Source organism: Galendromus occidentalis, unplaced genomic scaffold (genome assembly GCF_000255335.2).
Source record: "Galendromus occidentalis unplaced genomic scaffold, Mocc_1.1 scf7180000077477, whole genome shotgun sequence".
NCBI classification, from domain to species: Eukaryota; Metazoa; Arthropoda; class Arachnida; order Mesostigmata; family Phytoseiidae; genus Galendromus; species Galendromus occidentalis.
The window spans coordinates 2,001,081-2,017,910 of record NW_003805465.1 but is presented as its reverse complement, the minus strand read 5'-3'; the positions used below and the strand labels follow the sequence as shown (position 1 = coordinate 2,017,910).

At 51.4% G+C, this 16,830-nt stretch overlaps 3 protein-coding genes across 3 annotated transcripts; 1 reads left to right on the top strand and 2 right to left on the bottom strand.

Annotated features, from left to right (window-relative positions):
* Window positions 1-99: 99 nt before the first annotated feature.
* Nelf-A (Negative elongation factor A) lies at window positions 100-3,091 on the bottom strand. Its single transcript, XM_029111981.1, has 6 exons — window positions 2,879-3,091; window positions 2,259-2,564; window positions 1,318-2,142; window positions 938-1,210; window positions 659-758; window positions 100-559 (listed from the first exon to the last, which is right to left on the bottom strand). The coding sequence occupies exons 1-6, from the start codon at window positions 3,083-3,085 to the stop codon at window positions 339-341; spliced, it is 1,932 nt and encodes a 643-aa protein (XP_028967814.1). The 5' UTR covers window positions 3,086-3,091; the 3' UTR covers window positions 100-338.
* A 974-nt stretch (window positions 3,092-4,065) lies between these two features.
* Window positions 4,066-9,728, top strand: msk (importin-7 msk). Its single transcript, XM_029111989.1, has 10 exons — window positions 4,066-4,080; window positions 5,204-5,444; window positions 5,624-5,785; window positions 5,899-6,148; window positions 6,350-7,220; window positions 7,335-7,571; window positions 7,665-8,185; window positions 8,290-8,473; window positions 8,558-8,807; window positions 9,034-9,728. Exons 2-10 carry the CDS (start codon window positions 5,248-5,250, stop codon window positions 9,461-9,463), a joined length of 3,102 nt encoding a protein of 1,033 aa, XP_028967822.1. The 5' UTR covers window positions 4,066-4,080; window positions 5,204-5,247; the 3' UTR covers window positions 9,464-9,728.
* A 569-nt stretch (window positions 9,729-10,297) lies between these two features.
* Window positions 10,298-15,228, bottom strand: LOC100897990 (acyl-CoA desaturase-like). The gene is made up of 4 exons (XM_003745159.1): window positions 14,973-15,228; window positions 12,666-13,002; window positions 10,680-10,973; window positions 10,298-10,496 (listed from the first exon to the last, which is right to left on the bottom strand). Exons 1-4 carry the CDS (start codon window positions 15,226-15,228, stop codon window positions 10,298-10,300), a joined length of 1,086 nt encoding a protein of 361 aa, XP_003745207.1.
* Window positions 15,229-16,830: the final 1,602 nt, after the last annotated feature.

Below are 16,830 nucleotides of genomic sequence, written 5' to 3'. Positions count from 1 at the left end.
CGACTAGATTCCCTACACCGGAGATCCGCAAGCGCGGCGATACCAATGGGACGCTTTTTTCGAATCCAGACCGATCAAAAACCAATCGGAAACTCACTGCCAACTCTTGCCTCAAGTTTTATTCAAGAAGATCCGCTTCTCAACTGAATAACTTCTCTCGTGCCCGCCTCGAGGCTCTGGAAGGCTTTTGCGTTTCAACTGCCAGACCGAAACATCAATCCCAACTCCGAATCCACGAGAGCCACTCTCGACGATTACTATCATATGTACACTCTTGTTTCGTTCGTTCTCGATGTCAAATACTAGCTGTGGGTGCTGCTTTCACAAGTTACAACAACTCATTTGGTGGCTGTGGTCGTCACGATCACGTGAGACAGTGCGCGGTTCTGACCCTCCGGGAACTGCCGGATCACCTTAGCCCAACCACCTGTAGCGTAGTTCATCTCGAAATGGGTCTGTATTAACATCGATCGATAACTCCCATCGGGTTGTGATATATCCTGCTTGTCTTCGTTCAGGACGATTGTGATTATGTCGCCTAGAGCAGGACACGGATTTTCTGTGGATGGAGAAGGAAAGCCGATGTAATTCAGCGCTTGCCGCTGAGATATGGTAGCAATGGTGGATTCGCTACAAGCACGGAGATGATTATGCTTACGTCGGTTTCCGGCGATGAAACCTAGGATCAAGGCTTTTTCCGAGCGTGTCACCTTGTTCGAGTTCTTGAACATCTCCTGCGCTTCGTCGAATTGCGTTTTCTGTAAAGGCGTAAGAGATGGCGTCCAAAAGGAGTCTCATTGATCTCAGGGGATTCCTCTCTCATTTTCCCGCCTACCGGTCCTCTGTTCGCCGGCATGGGTTCACGGGAGCAACTCCATTGCATCCCTCCGTGGACCGACTTTTCCAGAGAGTTGACCGAAATCACAGTCGGACTCACCGATATCGAATAGTTTCTGGGCTGAGCCTGCAGTTGAGAACTCTGGTCCGTCTGCTGCAGGACCGGTGCCCGGATCACCATCCGTTGCATTCGAGCTCCGTTGGCCGTCTGCGTCTGCAGATGTTGCACTGTCTGTTGGGCGACAGACACCGGCTGGACGCCTGCTCCCTGTACGACCTGAGGCGCCTGTCTAATTACGTACTGCGTGCCGTTGGTATTCTGAACCAGTTGAGTACCATGATTGACGACGACGTTCTGGTAAGCGCCGCCCGGCTGGAAGAAGAGCATGATTCCACTTAACACCGGGAGGATAAGTCCATGAGCAGTCGTTCGGCGTCGATGAGGAATTGGACGCGTCCTCGTCTGAATAGGAATCTTACCTGAGGCATTTGTTGCTGTGTTTGCTGTGTGACGTAGGTGGCCGGTTGCGTCTGAACGGTGTAGGTTTGACCTTGGACGACCACCGACTGCTGCGTCGGTCCCAATTGTGGTTGGCTCTGCGTCAATGGGCTCGAGAGCAACGTCGATGCCGCGTACGAAGGACGATTATCCGCGACTGGAGACTGTGTGACGACTACCTGACCCGCGGTCGAATATTTCGTCGGTGTTGAGTGGAGCTGATTCAAATTTAACGACGCCGGTGTGGAAGATTGTGACTGCGTCGATATTTGCACATTCGCATATTGTGGAGTGTGCGACGGCGTCTTGGGAGCCGGTGAAGATGGCACTTTCGGTATAGTGGGTATACTGCCGTAGGACGGTGCTGAAGGTGCGGGAGAAGGAACCGGCATCGACGACAGAAGACCTGCGGCGTAGTCCGGAGTGGTTGGACTCGCTGTAGCCGAAGTCTCCGCTTCCTCTTCCGGAGTTTTCTTCTCTTCGTCGATTTTTTTGTCGTCCTTTTTGAATCCTTCATCCTCGGCGTTCTTTTTTCTCCTCTTAGCGTCCCGTCCGATCGGCTGCTCTCCGATCTCCAGCAATTTTATGCCGGACTCTTTCCGATTCGGCGTTTTACTCAAGCTCCGGTTCAGCGATGAGATCGGTGACCGGAATGAGCCACTCAGTCTGTTCGAGGGAATGCCTCTCAACGGACTGTCCGCGCTCAATTTGCTCAGACCGCGACAACGAATAGGCACGGATGAATTCGAGATGGATCGTTTCGTGTTTTGAGATTCTCTCGCTTTCTGAAGATACTCAGCTTTGACCTGAAAGTCGACATTATGGCCCATGAGCGAGGACGACGCAGGGCAGCCGCGCGAACTCCGCGACAATCTGGTTGCGATCCAAATTTTCAACAGAGAACTGCTCATGTTTCTCATACCTGGTAGCTTTTGGGATTTTTGCGAATGTTGAAATGCTTAGTGGGAGCTGGCGGCGGCCCGAGGAGGGCATTGCTTGCGCTTTTGTTCAGATACAAACACTCCTCGGGCAGAATTTGCTGTTCCAGGGAACGGCTCCTCACGAGCTTTCGTAACTCGTTGAGGAGTTCGCAGAATCCACCCGATTCAGGGTCGAGAAAAAGAGTTCCGTCATCCGGATACGTTCTCAGAAGATCCGCCAGTGTTGACACCCATTGATCGTTGTCTTGGCTCGCTTTCACAAGAATCGCTTTCAACTCGGTGCTCCACTGGAAAGATTCGTCCAGCAGAGTCAATTTAGAATCCAGTCCGTGCCCGGGCTTCACTATCAGACTTCAACTGTCAGCGGAAATATTCGAACTCGGCAGTCTATCGGGCATGGGAAGACATCCAGATCGGAGTTCTTCCAGAACCCCTATCCGCCAAGACGAACCAGAGGTCTGACGAGCCGAGAGGATGCCGCGTGGAGGGAGCTCAAGTGTGGGTAAGATAATTCCCAAGCGATTGGGGCAGCTCGAGACTGCGTTCAGGGGCCGAGAGGCGGCAAAAAGTTCCTTCGAAAGTGCGGGGACGCTGCACTTACCTCTGCCATGTTCCGGAGCGGAATGTGGATGATCGCCAGGATCAGTTTCAGCTTGACCTGACTTTGGAGATCGGAGAATATCTGCGGGATTTTCCCCAAGAGCTCCCGGTCGAGTTGCGAGCAGATGGAGTGCGACGACCAGAGATCATTGGTTCCGAGTTTGTTGTGGAGCCATAGTGACGTGTCGCTGTCCCGTACGTACGCCATCTTACAAGAAATTCTAGCCGTTAGCCGTCAAGTCGGAAAGTTCTGTTGCTATCCTATTCGAGCTAAGCCGTCGGGAAATCGAGCGCCAAAACACAGACGGCAAACAGAGCAACTCTCTCGATCGGATCTAGCCAGCGCTGCTCGGCCTGCGTGAACGTGGAGGAACGGGCTCTGAGGGGAATCGGAATGAATCCAGAGTTCACATTCCAGCGAAAAGAACAAGTGAAGTTCAGGAGCGAAAACTATTTTAACGCATTGACAGAAGAATGGACATCTCACCTTCACTGGCTTCGTCAGCGACGAATCAACTCGGAACAACTCGGAATGCCAAGAGTAATTTTCAAGGATTCTTCTTCGTAAAACAAGTCATGTAACTAATGGCAGAGAAATTGGTAAAAATATTGAAACCAAACGGAGCGATTCAAGCTTTCGGAGGAGTACTGATGAACGCATTTTTGTTTAACATCGCTCTTGCGCTGAGGCGGGCGTTCCGACAACTCTTCGGGCGCACCGAGGACTTAAATTGAGATAATTCTTCGTCACGATCTCCAGACGGAGCGGAAGTCGCTTCCGGACTCTCAACCCATCCCCAGCGTCCGATTCCGTTGTGCGGAAGGCCTCGAATCGGAAGATTTCCTGTTTCGACGAGGAAAGAGCCAAGGACCTCTCCGTGAGCGGGAAAATGGCGGGCAGTAGCAGACGACGGGGAGATCACGGTCGCGGTGTGATGATGGTGTCTTCTTCTTCTTAGAGGGATGAAATTGCTGTTGCACGTTGTGGCCTGAGACCGCTAACGACAGGATCTGCTCAAAGGAGAGCGTCGCAGCCTAGCTCACCGCAGTGTGTCCTGAGGCGAGGAAATTCGACCCCAGAATCTTGTTTATTGGCAGAGTTTCGTGAAAAAACCAACAATGGATGAGAATCGTATCATGGAAACATTTCGGGCCACGATCGACCCCAACAAACGCGAGGCCGCCGAAAAGGAACTCGAAACGGTGAGAAATCCAAGGGATACCAAAGCTGGGCTCAGGATCCTCCACTATGAGTGTCGAGTGTGATTGAACTCCGACATACGCTACCGTGAAACGCGTGCCACGCGCACTGCCGCAGAGCCCTCTGTCCGGTAGATAACAGACTCCATTCATCAGCTATCGGGGCCTTGCTCCAAGAGACATCAGACTTCTCCTCGCGCAAGACCATCGGTTTCCTTGCTGGTCAGGACGCGCAACGGAGCGCAGAATATGTCTCGATCGGCAGTGGAGCGTTGTGGGCGTTCGATTTATCTCAGCTGTGCGCTGCGAAACTACTTGCCGCTATTCACCTGAAACGGTACCGCTCGTCCTTTCTGGCCCCCTGTCCGTATTTGGGACCGCCAGGAGCACTCGATCAGGCTATGGATTCAGACCTTAAAAGGCTTATGGAAGGATATCCGAGCATGTGTTTTAAAGGCACGTGGATGCTTCCTCTGCATGGGTCTTTCGTCTGTTGCGTATACACCGCAGAGCTGCGCTCGCTGCTGAGTAGTTGAAAACTGTCGGGATTTTACCTTGAGACCGACTGCTGCTCACTATTACCTGCTGGAAGCGCTCTTCAAAGAATCCCGATCCCTCGAAAACTCGTAGTCCCGCAAGGGCATCCGATGAAGCATCCCGATGTCAGGTATCATCGTTGCGATCGTTCCACTGCGCGGGTTTCGGATTCCTCCCATGCAGTGCTCTCGCATTCGCTGGGTGAGAGAACTAGCTAGCGATGGAAGCTTCCTCCGCGGGTTCAACGAGTCTTGCTGAGAGGGGATCTGATACGTAAGGAGTCGTTCCTGAGATGCGACTCCTCTCGCAAATGGGCTCACCAGTCATGTTTCGAACCACCCTCCTCGAGAGCCAGCAAGTCATAAGGAAACTCACCGAGTCAGAATCACCACGACAAGACTCGGAGATGACGCATCACATGACGCAACTGCTCGATCACGGGAGGGAAGGAGACGGGGAGATCTCGAGGATCAGATTGATCGGGGAGATGAATTTGTCCCTACTTCCTGTATGTGTTCAGCGAAAGGCCTTCTGGACATCACCTAATAGATAAACGTCATATAAGCTGAGCATGGACCGAATATTGTAGGTGAAAAAATTATCGGCTTCGCACCGGCGGTGTTGTCAGTCGTCATGAACAACCAGCTGGATCTCCCAACAAGGCAGGCTGCAGCTGTTTACCTGAAGAACCTCGTAGTTGCTCATTGGGCCGATCCCCCGGAACCCGTAACGCCGGGGGCCGCTCTCGAATTCAGCATACATGAGCAAGACCGCTCGATGCTCAGAGATTCGCTCGTGGATGCCGTCGTCCAGAGCCCCCCTCTGATCCGGTGAGTTGATGGGCAGAAAACGTGGTATATGAACAGTAGGGACAGACTTCATTGGGCCTCTCTCGATCCAAGACCCGCCGAAAAAGGCTTTCTCCGCGGTCGCTCCCGTATGAGGAGGCCTTTGACTTTCCTGTACCAGTTTCCAAAACGAATGACTATTGTTTTATTTCCTATTCAAGATCTCAGATGGCGGTCTGTGTTATCATCGTAATCAAACGAGACTTCCCAGGACGGTGGGTGGGTATCGTCGACAAGGTCGCCCTCTACCTTCAGACGCCAAACAACAATGATTCCTGGCTCGGAGCTCTTTTAGCCTTGTACCAATTAGTCAAAAATTACGAGTGAGTACCGACCTCGCTCCACTGCACGCTCTTCCGCTTCCCGATTATCTCTATCATCATATGCTGTGATATCGGACTGATTAGCGGAAATGAGAGTCTCCCTCGATTTCCAGATGTAGGACGGCAAAAGAAAGAGTTCCTCTGTTGGAGGCCATGAAATTGCTCCTGCCGATCCTGCAGGAAGTCACTCTGAAGGTTCTTCCCGAAAGTGAAAATGAAGCCGCTGTCCGCGTACAGAAGCAAAGTTTGAAGATCTTCCACGCTCTCATCCAATATAGTCTGCCACTAGAGTTGCTCAGTCAAGATGTATTCGGCCAATGGATGGAGATCTGTCGTATCGTAATTCAGCGTCCGGTCCCCGCGGTGAGTCGTCATTCCTCTGCGCAGACTCCTCCCCCTGAATGATGCCTGTCGGGAATCGCCGTGACCGAAGGCGGCGCTTCCCTTGCACCATATGTACTCTCGATTTCTCTCCGACAAGCACGGGCTGGAGTACGTCTGTCTGGTTTTAAAATCAGCGGGACCGCTTGTTAACTCTACTGAAACCACTTCTATCGATTGCAGTCGACTCTCGAGGTTTCCGGAGACGAACGACCCGAACTCATATACTGGAAGATTAAGAAATGGGCATTACACATAGTGACTCGCTGCTGCGAGCGGTACGGTTCCCCGTCCTCTGTCAGCAAGGAATACAAACAATTCGCCGACTATTACGTCAAGACTTTCTCTCAGGGTGTTATCGCCACACTTCTACAATCCGTTTTCGAACCGTATCGTCAAGGGCAATACGTCTCATACCGCGTGCTGCAGGAAGCTCTGTCTTATCTCGTACATTCTGTCGGGCAAGCGTACTGCTGGAAATTCATCAAAGTCCACATCAACATGATCATCCAGGAAATAATCTTCAAGATCGTGTGCTTCAACGACGACGATCAAGAACTGTGGACAAGCGATCCCACCGAGTACATTCGAATAAAGTTCGACCTGTTCACTGAGTATCGATCACCGGTCACAGCCGCTCAGCACCTTCTCGACGTCGTGTGCAAGAAACGGAAAAACGTCCTGCAGAAAACCATGGAGTGGGTGACTGGACTCATCAATTCGGGCACGCTCACACCTCAGCAACAGGACGGCGCATTTAACATGGTGGGCGCTGTGTCTTCGACGTTGTTGCGCAAGGCCCCCTACAAGACTCATCTGGAGAACATGCTCTGTTCGTACGTTTCACCGTTGTTCAGCAGTAATCACGGCTATCTACGGGCCAGGGGCTGTTGGCTGCTGCAACAGTTCAGTGAAGCGAAATTCACGCGGCCCGAAAACCTTATTGGATGTGTTGATCTCCTGAGAAACGCCATCATGAACCCTCGGGAGGAAGTGCCTGTCAAAGTTCAGGCAGCTGTAGCTCTTCAAGATCTGATGTCCGATCAAGCGGAGAGTGAGTATACCGCGTATTCTTACCGGAAAGCGATCAGGCAAGGCCGCGACACTTTTCGATCGTCGAGGTACTCAGAGACTGAGAAAAAACTCACCGTGTCTTTTTATTCTTCAGTCAAAGCCTATCTGGAGCCTCAAATCCGAGAGCTCACTCTTTGTCTCCTAGACCTCGTGCGGTCGACCGAGGTAGATCAGCTTACGTCATGCGTCCAGCGAATCGTGTGCAGTTATGCCGCCCAGTTACTCCCTGTCGCGGTGGACATCATGAATCATTTGGCGCAGAGTTTCTCGACGATGCTCGCCGAGACCCAGAGAGACGGGGACAGGGAGTCGAGGGCCGTTTCTGCCATGGGTAAGTCGAAGGGGAGACTTCGGATTTCGTTGCGGGGTTCCGATCGGGCGACCTTAGGGATTGGTTGATAATTCAGTTCTCTCCCCCTGTCAGGAATCCTTGGGACCATGGAAACCATCCTGGCCGTCTGGGAAGACGATAAAGAAGTCGTTGCGCGACTCGAACCCATTGTTCTCAACATAGTGTCCGTAATCCTCCGTGAAGCTGTTAGCGAATTCTACGAGGAAGCTTTTTCGTTGATTTACTCTTTGTGCTGCGAACGCGTGTCTGAAAACATGTGGCAGATCTTCAGCATAATGTACGAGGCCTTCGAGAGGGATGCCCACGAGTTCTTCATCGACATGATGCCGGTTCTACACTCGCTCATAACAGTCGACTCGGCGGCGTTCCTCAGCAACGACAACCATGTCCGTGCCATGTTCAACATGTCGAAGTTTATTCTGCAAAATGACACCGAGGAAGATATTTTATGCCACGCCGCTAAGCTTCTCGAGGTGATGATTCTTCATTGCGGGAGCAAGATCCAGAATTACCTTCGGCCCATCATCGAGGTCTGTGTAGAGCGTCTGTGCAAGAAAATCGTGTGGGTGGAGCTGCGGCAACTTCTGCTACAGGTGAGGGAGCCCGAAAATGTTCCGTAGAGGAGAGCGTTTGCCCTCGGCGTCCGTTTCAGGATCCCCGACCTCTTCCCGTCTGAATTTCGAAAATTCCCTCCCAGGTCCTGATAGCGGCTATGTTTATCAATCGGCCCCTGCTTTTCTCGACGCTGAGTGAGCATCGGACACCGCCGCTCAAAGAGACCAACAACCAATCAGTTCCTTTCATCGACTATTTCATCACACAATGGATCGATGACGTCGATTGTTTCCTCGGCGTGCACGATCGAAAGTTGTGCGTTCTTGGTGAGTTCGGACAAATGTCTCCGAGCAGCACGCCGGACCCGCTCGCTCTGAAACTCCTATTCATGTTTTCATCTCCTCGATCAGGTATATGCTGTCTGATGGATCCCGGCTGGTCCGACAAACCCGCTGCTCTGGAAAGAGTCCTTCCGAAAATCATGCCATCATTCCTCATGCTATTCGAGGGTTTGCGTCGCGCCTACACGTACAGGGCGTCGATCGACGACGAGGACAGCGACGACGAGAACGATGGTGGTGATAGCGACATAGAAGGAAGTGTTCTGAGTTCCGATGAGGACGAATTAGACGACGACGGTCAAATCTACTTGGATCAACTGTAAGTCCCCTAGATGGCTGCATGGTCTAATTTTCCCTCTGTGAGTGGCGTCCTCTGTTGTGAATAATGGTAGCCAATCGACCTTTCCAGCCAGGAGAAGGCTCACAAACAAATCACAAATTATGTGTGGGTATTCAGCCGAGCCCATTCGAATAAGCTTGATCCAGGGGCGACCGCGAGATGAAAGCGACTCGATAAAGCGATTTTTCTTTGCTCCGAATTCCAGGCAATCCAAAATGAATGCCGCTGGATATTGCACAACTCAAGTTGTCCAGGGGGCTGACGGCGCCACGAGCGAAGATGAAGATTCTGTGTCTCTCGACGGAAAAGAGGAGACCGGGCTGGAGTGTCAATACACTACGCCGCTGGATATCGAAACTAGCGAGGGTTTCGTCGACGAGTACGCGGTCTTCATCGGTCTGCTCGATGCGCTGCAGTCCACCTCCGCGCCCATCTACAACCAGATGATAAACTTGTTGTCAGATAGGCAGAAGAAGCAGCTCAACGACATCTTCGTCTATAATGGCCAACGGAAAGCCGCAGCGGAGTCAGCCAAGATCAATCAGCAAGGAGGTTACCAATTCAACACGAATCAAGTTCCACAGAGTTTCAACTTCGGGGCCCCGAATGGCACGTTCGCGCCCCCTAATCATTAATGACGAAGCAACGATTCGAGCCGAAAATTTTGTGAATTTTTCATTGGCACACAGTCCTTCCATTCATCGACGGAGCGAGCAGGCAGACCGATGATCGTGCTGTGGAAATCGTGATAGTCGCCGCCAGCCCGCTCCGAAACTGGAGCGACATCTTTTTTTGTAATGGATGTACATTATGACGAATCACACTAGATGCGAACGACACGATGATGAGACGGACGAGACAACCGACTTGTTTTGTTTTGAAAGGTGGAATAAAATATATTCATAACGACACGCTGACGCTTTTCTGTTACTGATCTCCTGACGGCCCGCAGTCATTCGCAGACGGAACATCGAGGCGAGCCACCGATAAGACGGACTAACGTCCGAACTAAGCGCCCTTCGAATATTCAGGAAGCCGGTCGTAGCTACGTGGAATTTCTCTTCTGACGTATTTCAGAAAACGTGGCGGGAACGGGCCGGAATGATCATTTTCAGAAGCTGCAATTTTCTCGGATCAGCGTGATAGTCTTGGTGTCACCGCGATTCGCTAACGGGATGTGGAAGGCGAGCCGAGCTGCTTTCAGATGCAGCGAAATTTATCACTGTGAAGCTCGAAGCCAGATTCATCCTGTGCTGGACGCATGCAGTTTGCAAACATGAAACCACTTGTTTTCAATTGCAGTATATTCCAGCCTATAACGTATGTTCATTATGTACATGTATACACCTCAATTAGTGATATTGATTTCTAACATCTTTCGATAACAAACACAGTCTGCGCGTCCGTGCCCGATGGCTCCAGATAATGTTTAGGTCATCCTACCGTGCGGTGAGGAGCTTTCTGGTTCCCTAAGCTGCGTTCTGGATAGTGTCGGCGAGTTGGAGTCGCTCCTTCTCGCTCATTTCCCGAATTCTCCGCGGGAGCCGAGTACCGTCACCGTTCCTGAGCTTCTGGCGCATGATCGCCGCCTTGGAAATCGTTCTGCGCTCCGTCACTTGTCCAATGCTCGCCATCAAGTCGATGAGCATTGTGGTCCAATTTATGTGCCTGCGGAAGGAGGGCCGGCGTGACATCAGCGATCGATAATTGCCTCCTTGCTCAGTCTTCTTCCGGTTCGGTCAAGCCGAAAGCGATCAGCGAATGGAATGCAGGCAGAATGCGCCCTGTACGGACGTCGCTAGGGGATGGAGCTTGAGAAAAGTAAGTTTGAGTAAAATAAACGGTAATTACCAGCCGAGCTCCGAACAGTTGTAATCGTGCGGGAAAGTGTGGTGGTAGTTGTGCCATCCTTCGCCAGCTGCCACCACGGATACCCAGAGAACTTCGGACGGCTTCATATTGCGATCGAAGGGTCTATCTCCCACGTGATGAGCGAAGGAATTCACTGACCACGTGAAATTGAATGACAGCGTGAGCCGCAAGAAACACAGCATGAAAAGAGGTAAAACCGCATCGCCGAACAAAAAGTGTGGGAGTAGGGTGGGTAAACCGAATGAGAACAGTAGTACCAGCCAGCCGTAGTATCTGTAAGCGAACGAAGCCGATATCAGTCAGAGGAGCTCCTTACCTCCATTTAACTAAGTTCAATAAATGACCTTGGAAACTAAGATTAGATAAACTGCCTTGAGGAGATTAGGCGCCCCTTTATCCCATTCCGCGTCTCAGATCAGAAGCTATTGCGTGGTGTTGGAAGACGATTCAACATCAGCAATGAGCGCTCGAGGAACGTGTAGCCGCTGTCATGTCGGTCGCCGACAGTGCTGAGCGCCGTTTCCGGAAGCATCATTTTACTGGGGATGGGAGAGACTGGTGCTCCATAAACGTCCTGCTGTGTACCGGAGCTGACTGAACAAAGCGGCAAAGAGACAGCACCACCTTGGCTTCAAGGATTTCTTCGTCGGCGGTCAATCCAGCTCAATCTTGATGAACGAACAAAGATTCGGGCAAACAAGGTACACGGAGTGATGCTTAACGCGTGAGCACTCAATCCGACAAATCGACAAAGTGATTCATCACGTCATGAGGGGCCGCAAATTCTTCAGGTCGACTCTTATTCATTATTATTCAATCGATGCACGCTCCAGTATTTTAGAATCGAAAACGGAACCGTGAATGCGCAACTTCGGCGCCGATTGCTCGACGGATTTTCTCTCGTTCCGCTACTCGTTCTACAGTGTTCTCCGGCACGTGTCGAAGCCTGGGGTCAGGGCCCGAAGCGCAAAACTCGTCAAAGGAAGTGGATCATCAAAACAAAGAGATTTCCGGAGGCGGGAAGCTCGAAATACTGCAAGATTCCCCGAGGCTCGCCCACGTCGGATCCAGCGCGAGGATCACGACATAAAATAGAGAAGATGAGATCCGGTTCCCATCTTGAGGTCCGTGGACGACAGATTTGAAACGCCCTGTTCCCTGACGGTGGGCGATGATCGGTGAGCCCCCTCGAGCAAACTACTTTCCGATAGCCCGAATATGAGGACATTGGTACCGACAGCATTTTTGCCCACTGTTCATCGCGCGCTAATCGACGTTCCCACAGCGTGTTTGATCGATGTCTCTGAGCGAAGGTCGGTACGAGCAATTTCCACCCGTTCTTCAGCTCGTTCACGTATTCCAAAAGATTCCAAGAGAGCAGCTGCACCAGAAAATCCTAGGTCCAGTTTTTCTACTGGGGGCTCATCTCGTCGAGAAAGCCAACGTGTCTGATCGGTATTCCGTTATCCTTGGCATTGATTGACAAACTCAGTTTTTCGGCTCCGGAGAATGGCTCGGGAGTGGAACGTGGCAATGCGTCACTTTTTGTCGACGCTGCTCGCCGGCATTGGTTCCGAAGTGGCTGCGGTGGCTTCAAATCATTGTCTCCTGTCAAATCAAACTTCATCCTTGACCGCAAAGCCTCAATGGTGACCAGAAATAATGTAGATAGAATACTCCTTCTACACGATTCGACGCTGAAGAGAAAGCCCGGCTGTCACGCTTGAGTCGGGCTCTGAGCTGTCGTCGGGAATCGCTCCGTACGGGAACGCGATGTTTTCACCCTGCAGCCAGCCACGAGTAGGTGTGACTCATCGACGCGGGAAAGCAGTCATCGTACCCGGTGACGAGTGAATGTATCGACTGATGAAATGTACCTTGGCATACTTCTCACCCGTCAGTCTATTTCTGAGTCCGGAACCGATTAATGGGCGCACATGAATACGGGATTCGAGTCTCACTCACCTCATGTTGAACCTCACCACGGGATCGCCGATCAGGTCCGAACAATCGATCCGGCTACCGTACTTGTACACGTCCGGATGTTTCTTGATCATGAGCCATCCGATATGACTGAAGAAAAGCCCTCGATCGATGTTGTGAGGATCGGCATTCGTGTCCGAGAATTTATGATGCACTCGATGGTCCCGACACCACTCGTAAATGTCGTTCTGAGCCGCGATCGTATTACAGAGCATAAGGAACGTTCTGAACGGTGTTCGAGCCTTATACGATCTGTGCGTCCACAATCGATGGGCTCCGGCGGTTACCGATAAGCCCGACAAGACCAAATAGACGAATTCTGGAAAAGAATGAAACTTGTAAAAACGCTCGCCGGAATCGGAATTGGCGTTGAGAGAACCGAGAGGCAAATTTTCTCGTCTAACAGGAACTAAAGAAATACGACATCGATAGTGTCATCAACGGTGAAGCGCGCCGGCGCAGTGCAGCGAAGGTCGAACACGTGGAGCTTTTTCCGGTTGTTCTGCAATCGCGCGCGCGGCAATGTCCTGCAGACGGGACTTCACGGAGCCCATACAGATGCTTTTCGGTCTTGCTGACCATCGAGCCCTGTTCGAGATCTGCAGATGTTTCTCCGCCGAGCGAGAGACTGAAAGAGAGCCTCATAGATACCGATTACCGACCGAAAACGCCAGGCTGTGGGAGAGGCGAACGGCTGAAAGCGATGTCGCATCACGGGTGACACCATTCTGAACTTGAAGACGTTTGACGTATTCCGCAAATAATGTCTCCTTGACCTTTTCGACGGCGAAGGCACGGAGGTGGTATCCCGCAAAAAAGTTTATGTATTTGTGCTCTGCCAGAATACCGCGAACGGAACTGCTTCCGTTTTTGCTTCCGCAACTCATCGATAGGGGAATCGGGAATCCTCCCTCGTAGTATCGTCGCGATAATGCGTGTAGTCTTTAGAAATTCTGAGCTGAGGGACGTCATTCAGAAACTTCGCGCTTTCAGGAAACTCATGGGAAGCTATAAACCAAGTGGAGTGTTTCTTCTCCCTGCGGGACTTCGATTCCCGGAGCTCGTGGATTCTGAATGATAAAGAATTGAATTCAGCGGCGGAAGGAGTGATGGCGATCAATGACAAACTTCCGAATGAGGGACGTAAAAAAATCCCGGGACGAGTCGGGGCGAAAACTGTATGAGCGCTGCGAGCATTTAATTCCGTTAATGATAAGATTGGACATCATCATTTCATTGGAAATGTCAAGAAAATTGGGACGTTCCCCGGATTCCACCAAGATTGCGGATTGCTTCTCAAAAACTTCACAAGTCGAAATGATGAGTTGGCAATCGATTATTCGCAGGATGTTCTGCTCTACCATGACGGAGGCTCCGCGCAAAGTGCGACGCCGGACCTCCGTGAGTAATGAGTGCTCTTTCGAAAATTGTTCATTCTTTGAACACTCTTTGTGGATTTACGATTGAGCTGGATCAGTGATAGCTTCGACGCTGAAGCTTCAACCCGTCGGAATCAATGTCTCAGACCATCGGGCTCGTACACATACACATAGTCAAGCTGCCACGAGGCGTTTTCGGAAGATGGCCGCTGCTCATCGCAGTGCATTCACAGTGCCGGAACCGCGATGGACTTCTTTTCGGGATCGCATTCGTTAAGAGATCCTCTCCCTCGATCGCGCCCGCGTTTGGACTACTCCGGATTCGTACATCGGATGACTGATGTCCGAACTTTTCATACTCGCGGAGGCGCCGAAATCCACCATTTAGGACGTTCTAAAATTCCACTCCGATTTATGTGCCTGACCCAATGGGTTCGCTCCCCATCGCTGCAGCTCGCGATCCAAGGTCGATAATTGAGGGTTCTAATCTGGGTATAGAATCGTATGTCCGAGAAATCTCTCAAGGTGCTTAATTCTGTCTCTGGTACGTAAAAAGCACCGATTTGATTGCGTTGAGACAAGCCTCGTCTTCTCGTCTATGCTCGCCTTTCCGCTCTGCACTTCAATGTCAGCATTGTGGTAATGGGGCCCGTGTCTGGATTGTGAATCGGATCTTGGTTTCTGTGCTTACGCAATTTTCTGTTTTTGAATCATAGCGACGCCGGTCTTTCGGGCATAGGCGGAAGTGATTACTGAACGAGAGCAGGCCTCAGAGAACAGAAATTGCGACCGGCGAAGTTCCTGCGGACATCGGGCGCGTTTCTCGGTCCACTTCTTCAATGAGCTTGACGATATCCTAACGTCGCTTCGAATTGATTGACTGACCGAAAGAAACTGAAATCGTACTCACGAAAAGCTAGCGTGCTCCAAGACACGTGGCCCAAGAAGACAAGTGAATAGATTCCTAGGATGTGGATCACGATCAGCTTCATTGAGCATCCCCAAGCCACCCTGTGCAATAATGGTGCTTTGAAGTAGTCATCGACGAACGACACCGAGGGTTGCTTGGCCGCAGAATTGTTGTTGTCGCTTGGCCGGTCCTCTTTACAGATTTCTCCACTGTACCAATCTCTGTGACCGAAACGGAGAACCTCCAGGAGTAACATCTCGGTCGAGAACGAGATTGGCGGTGAGAGAACTTCCGGAGCTCACTGGACTCGATTCGGGCACATCCGATCACAACGGAGCGGTGGCTCCAAAATGTCTTCCACTCCGTATTCCAGTCAACAGAATTCAAGTCAAGTCCTGTATACGAGAACTTTGAGCCGAGAAAGCGCGCCTCCACGCGCGAAGTTTCTTAGTGGGTGAGGAGGTTTCCGATGGGTGAGCGTCTGACGTATTCTATCACCAAGGCTCTGGTCCAACCCACCGGAATGGCAAATTTCCGTCTGATTTCATTCTGGCCAACAGGAACACGTGATAAGGTAACATGAATGTTCACACTCACACCGAAACCGATCTTGAAACGCCACCAGCCGCCACACCCGTGAGTGGGATCTCGAGCCATTCTGGAGACTATTCTGGTTAATATCATATTCGTGAAGCCGGGCGGTACTGCAGGGTCTCCTGGTGAAACCCCTTCCGACATTTTTCAATATTCCCGATTCCTTGGACCCCGGCGCTTATTTGCCCGATACATAAACACACTTCGAATAGATGGCACGTGATGACAACTGCCAAGGAACTTACCCGTCCTTACAATATTCACTGCGGGTCCACGAGAAGAGAAGGGTGAGTCAACGCTTCAAGCGTCATTCCTGAGGTTCGTCGGCCCATACAGAAGGTCACTCCGCAGATTGAAACGTGTCGTAGTGGTATAGTGTGCTGATGACGATTCCGTGAATCACTCAGGGAAATACCCACTAACGGTTTCGCGGAGTATTCCGAATGCTGGAGTCGAGCGGGCGAAGTGATCCAATTCCAAGAGTGATTAGTCAGGACACCGCAAAAGAATCGGTGGGAGTCTGCTCGACACCGTATCCGACCGAGGCTAGGTAGTTGAATTCTCCGCGGAAGCGAGGGACGCAAAAACCCGCCATTGAATCTGAGCGTGACGGGGAATTCCGATCCGAGATCTCTGAAGGATTCCGACATCCGGTCGTCAAGTCCAGGAAGCTCGTCGTCATCTCGAGGCCGAAGAGTAATCCATCGATCGCTTGCCGAGGGCGACAGAGACGAGATTTCGACACCTGTAAAAACCCTAACTACTCCAAGCTCCTAGCGGAGTAAAGCATCTCGACCAAGATGCAATGGCTGGAGAACGTTGTCTCGATGTTGATGTATTCGTGAGTCCCTTGACAGAACGTCGGTATCAGATGAATTCGATTTCCAGAGGAGCTCAACACGAGCTATTCACAGGTTGGCTGTCCTAGGGCAAAGAGAACCGCAGCCTCCCGAGCCGGTGAGCGCGTCCATCAACGGAGTGAAACTCAACTTGAGTGTCCTGATCGATGCCGTGAGCGATCTGCGCACTAAAGAGATGGTGAGTGTAGTCTCAAAGATTCTCGTTGCGGGGGAGAATGAGGCTGCAAGAGGAGTCCCAAGCTCCGCGGTCCATCACTGGCTTATTTCCGCAGGAATTCGATGTTCGTCTGATCTTGATAGGTCGGGCTTCTCTGAATAATCTGATCTGTCGAGTTTATTTGCGGAGCCTTCAGAACGTAACGCAAACCAGTCCGCCGACGAGAAATCAAACGATCGTCGTTCCG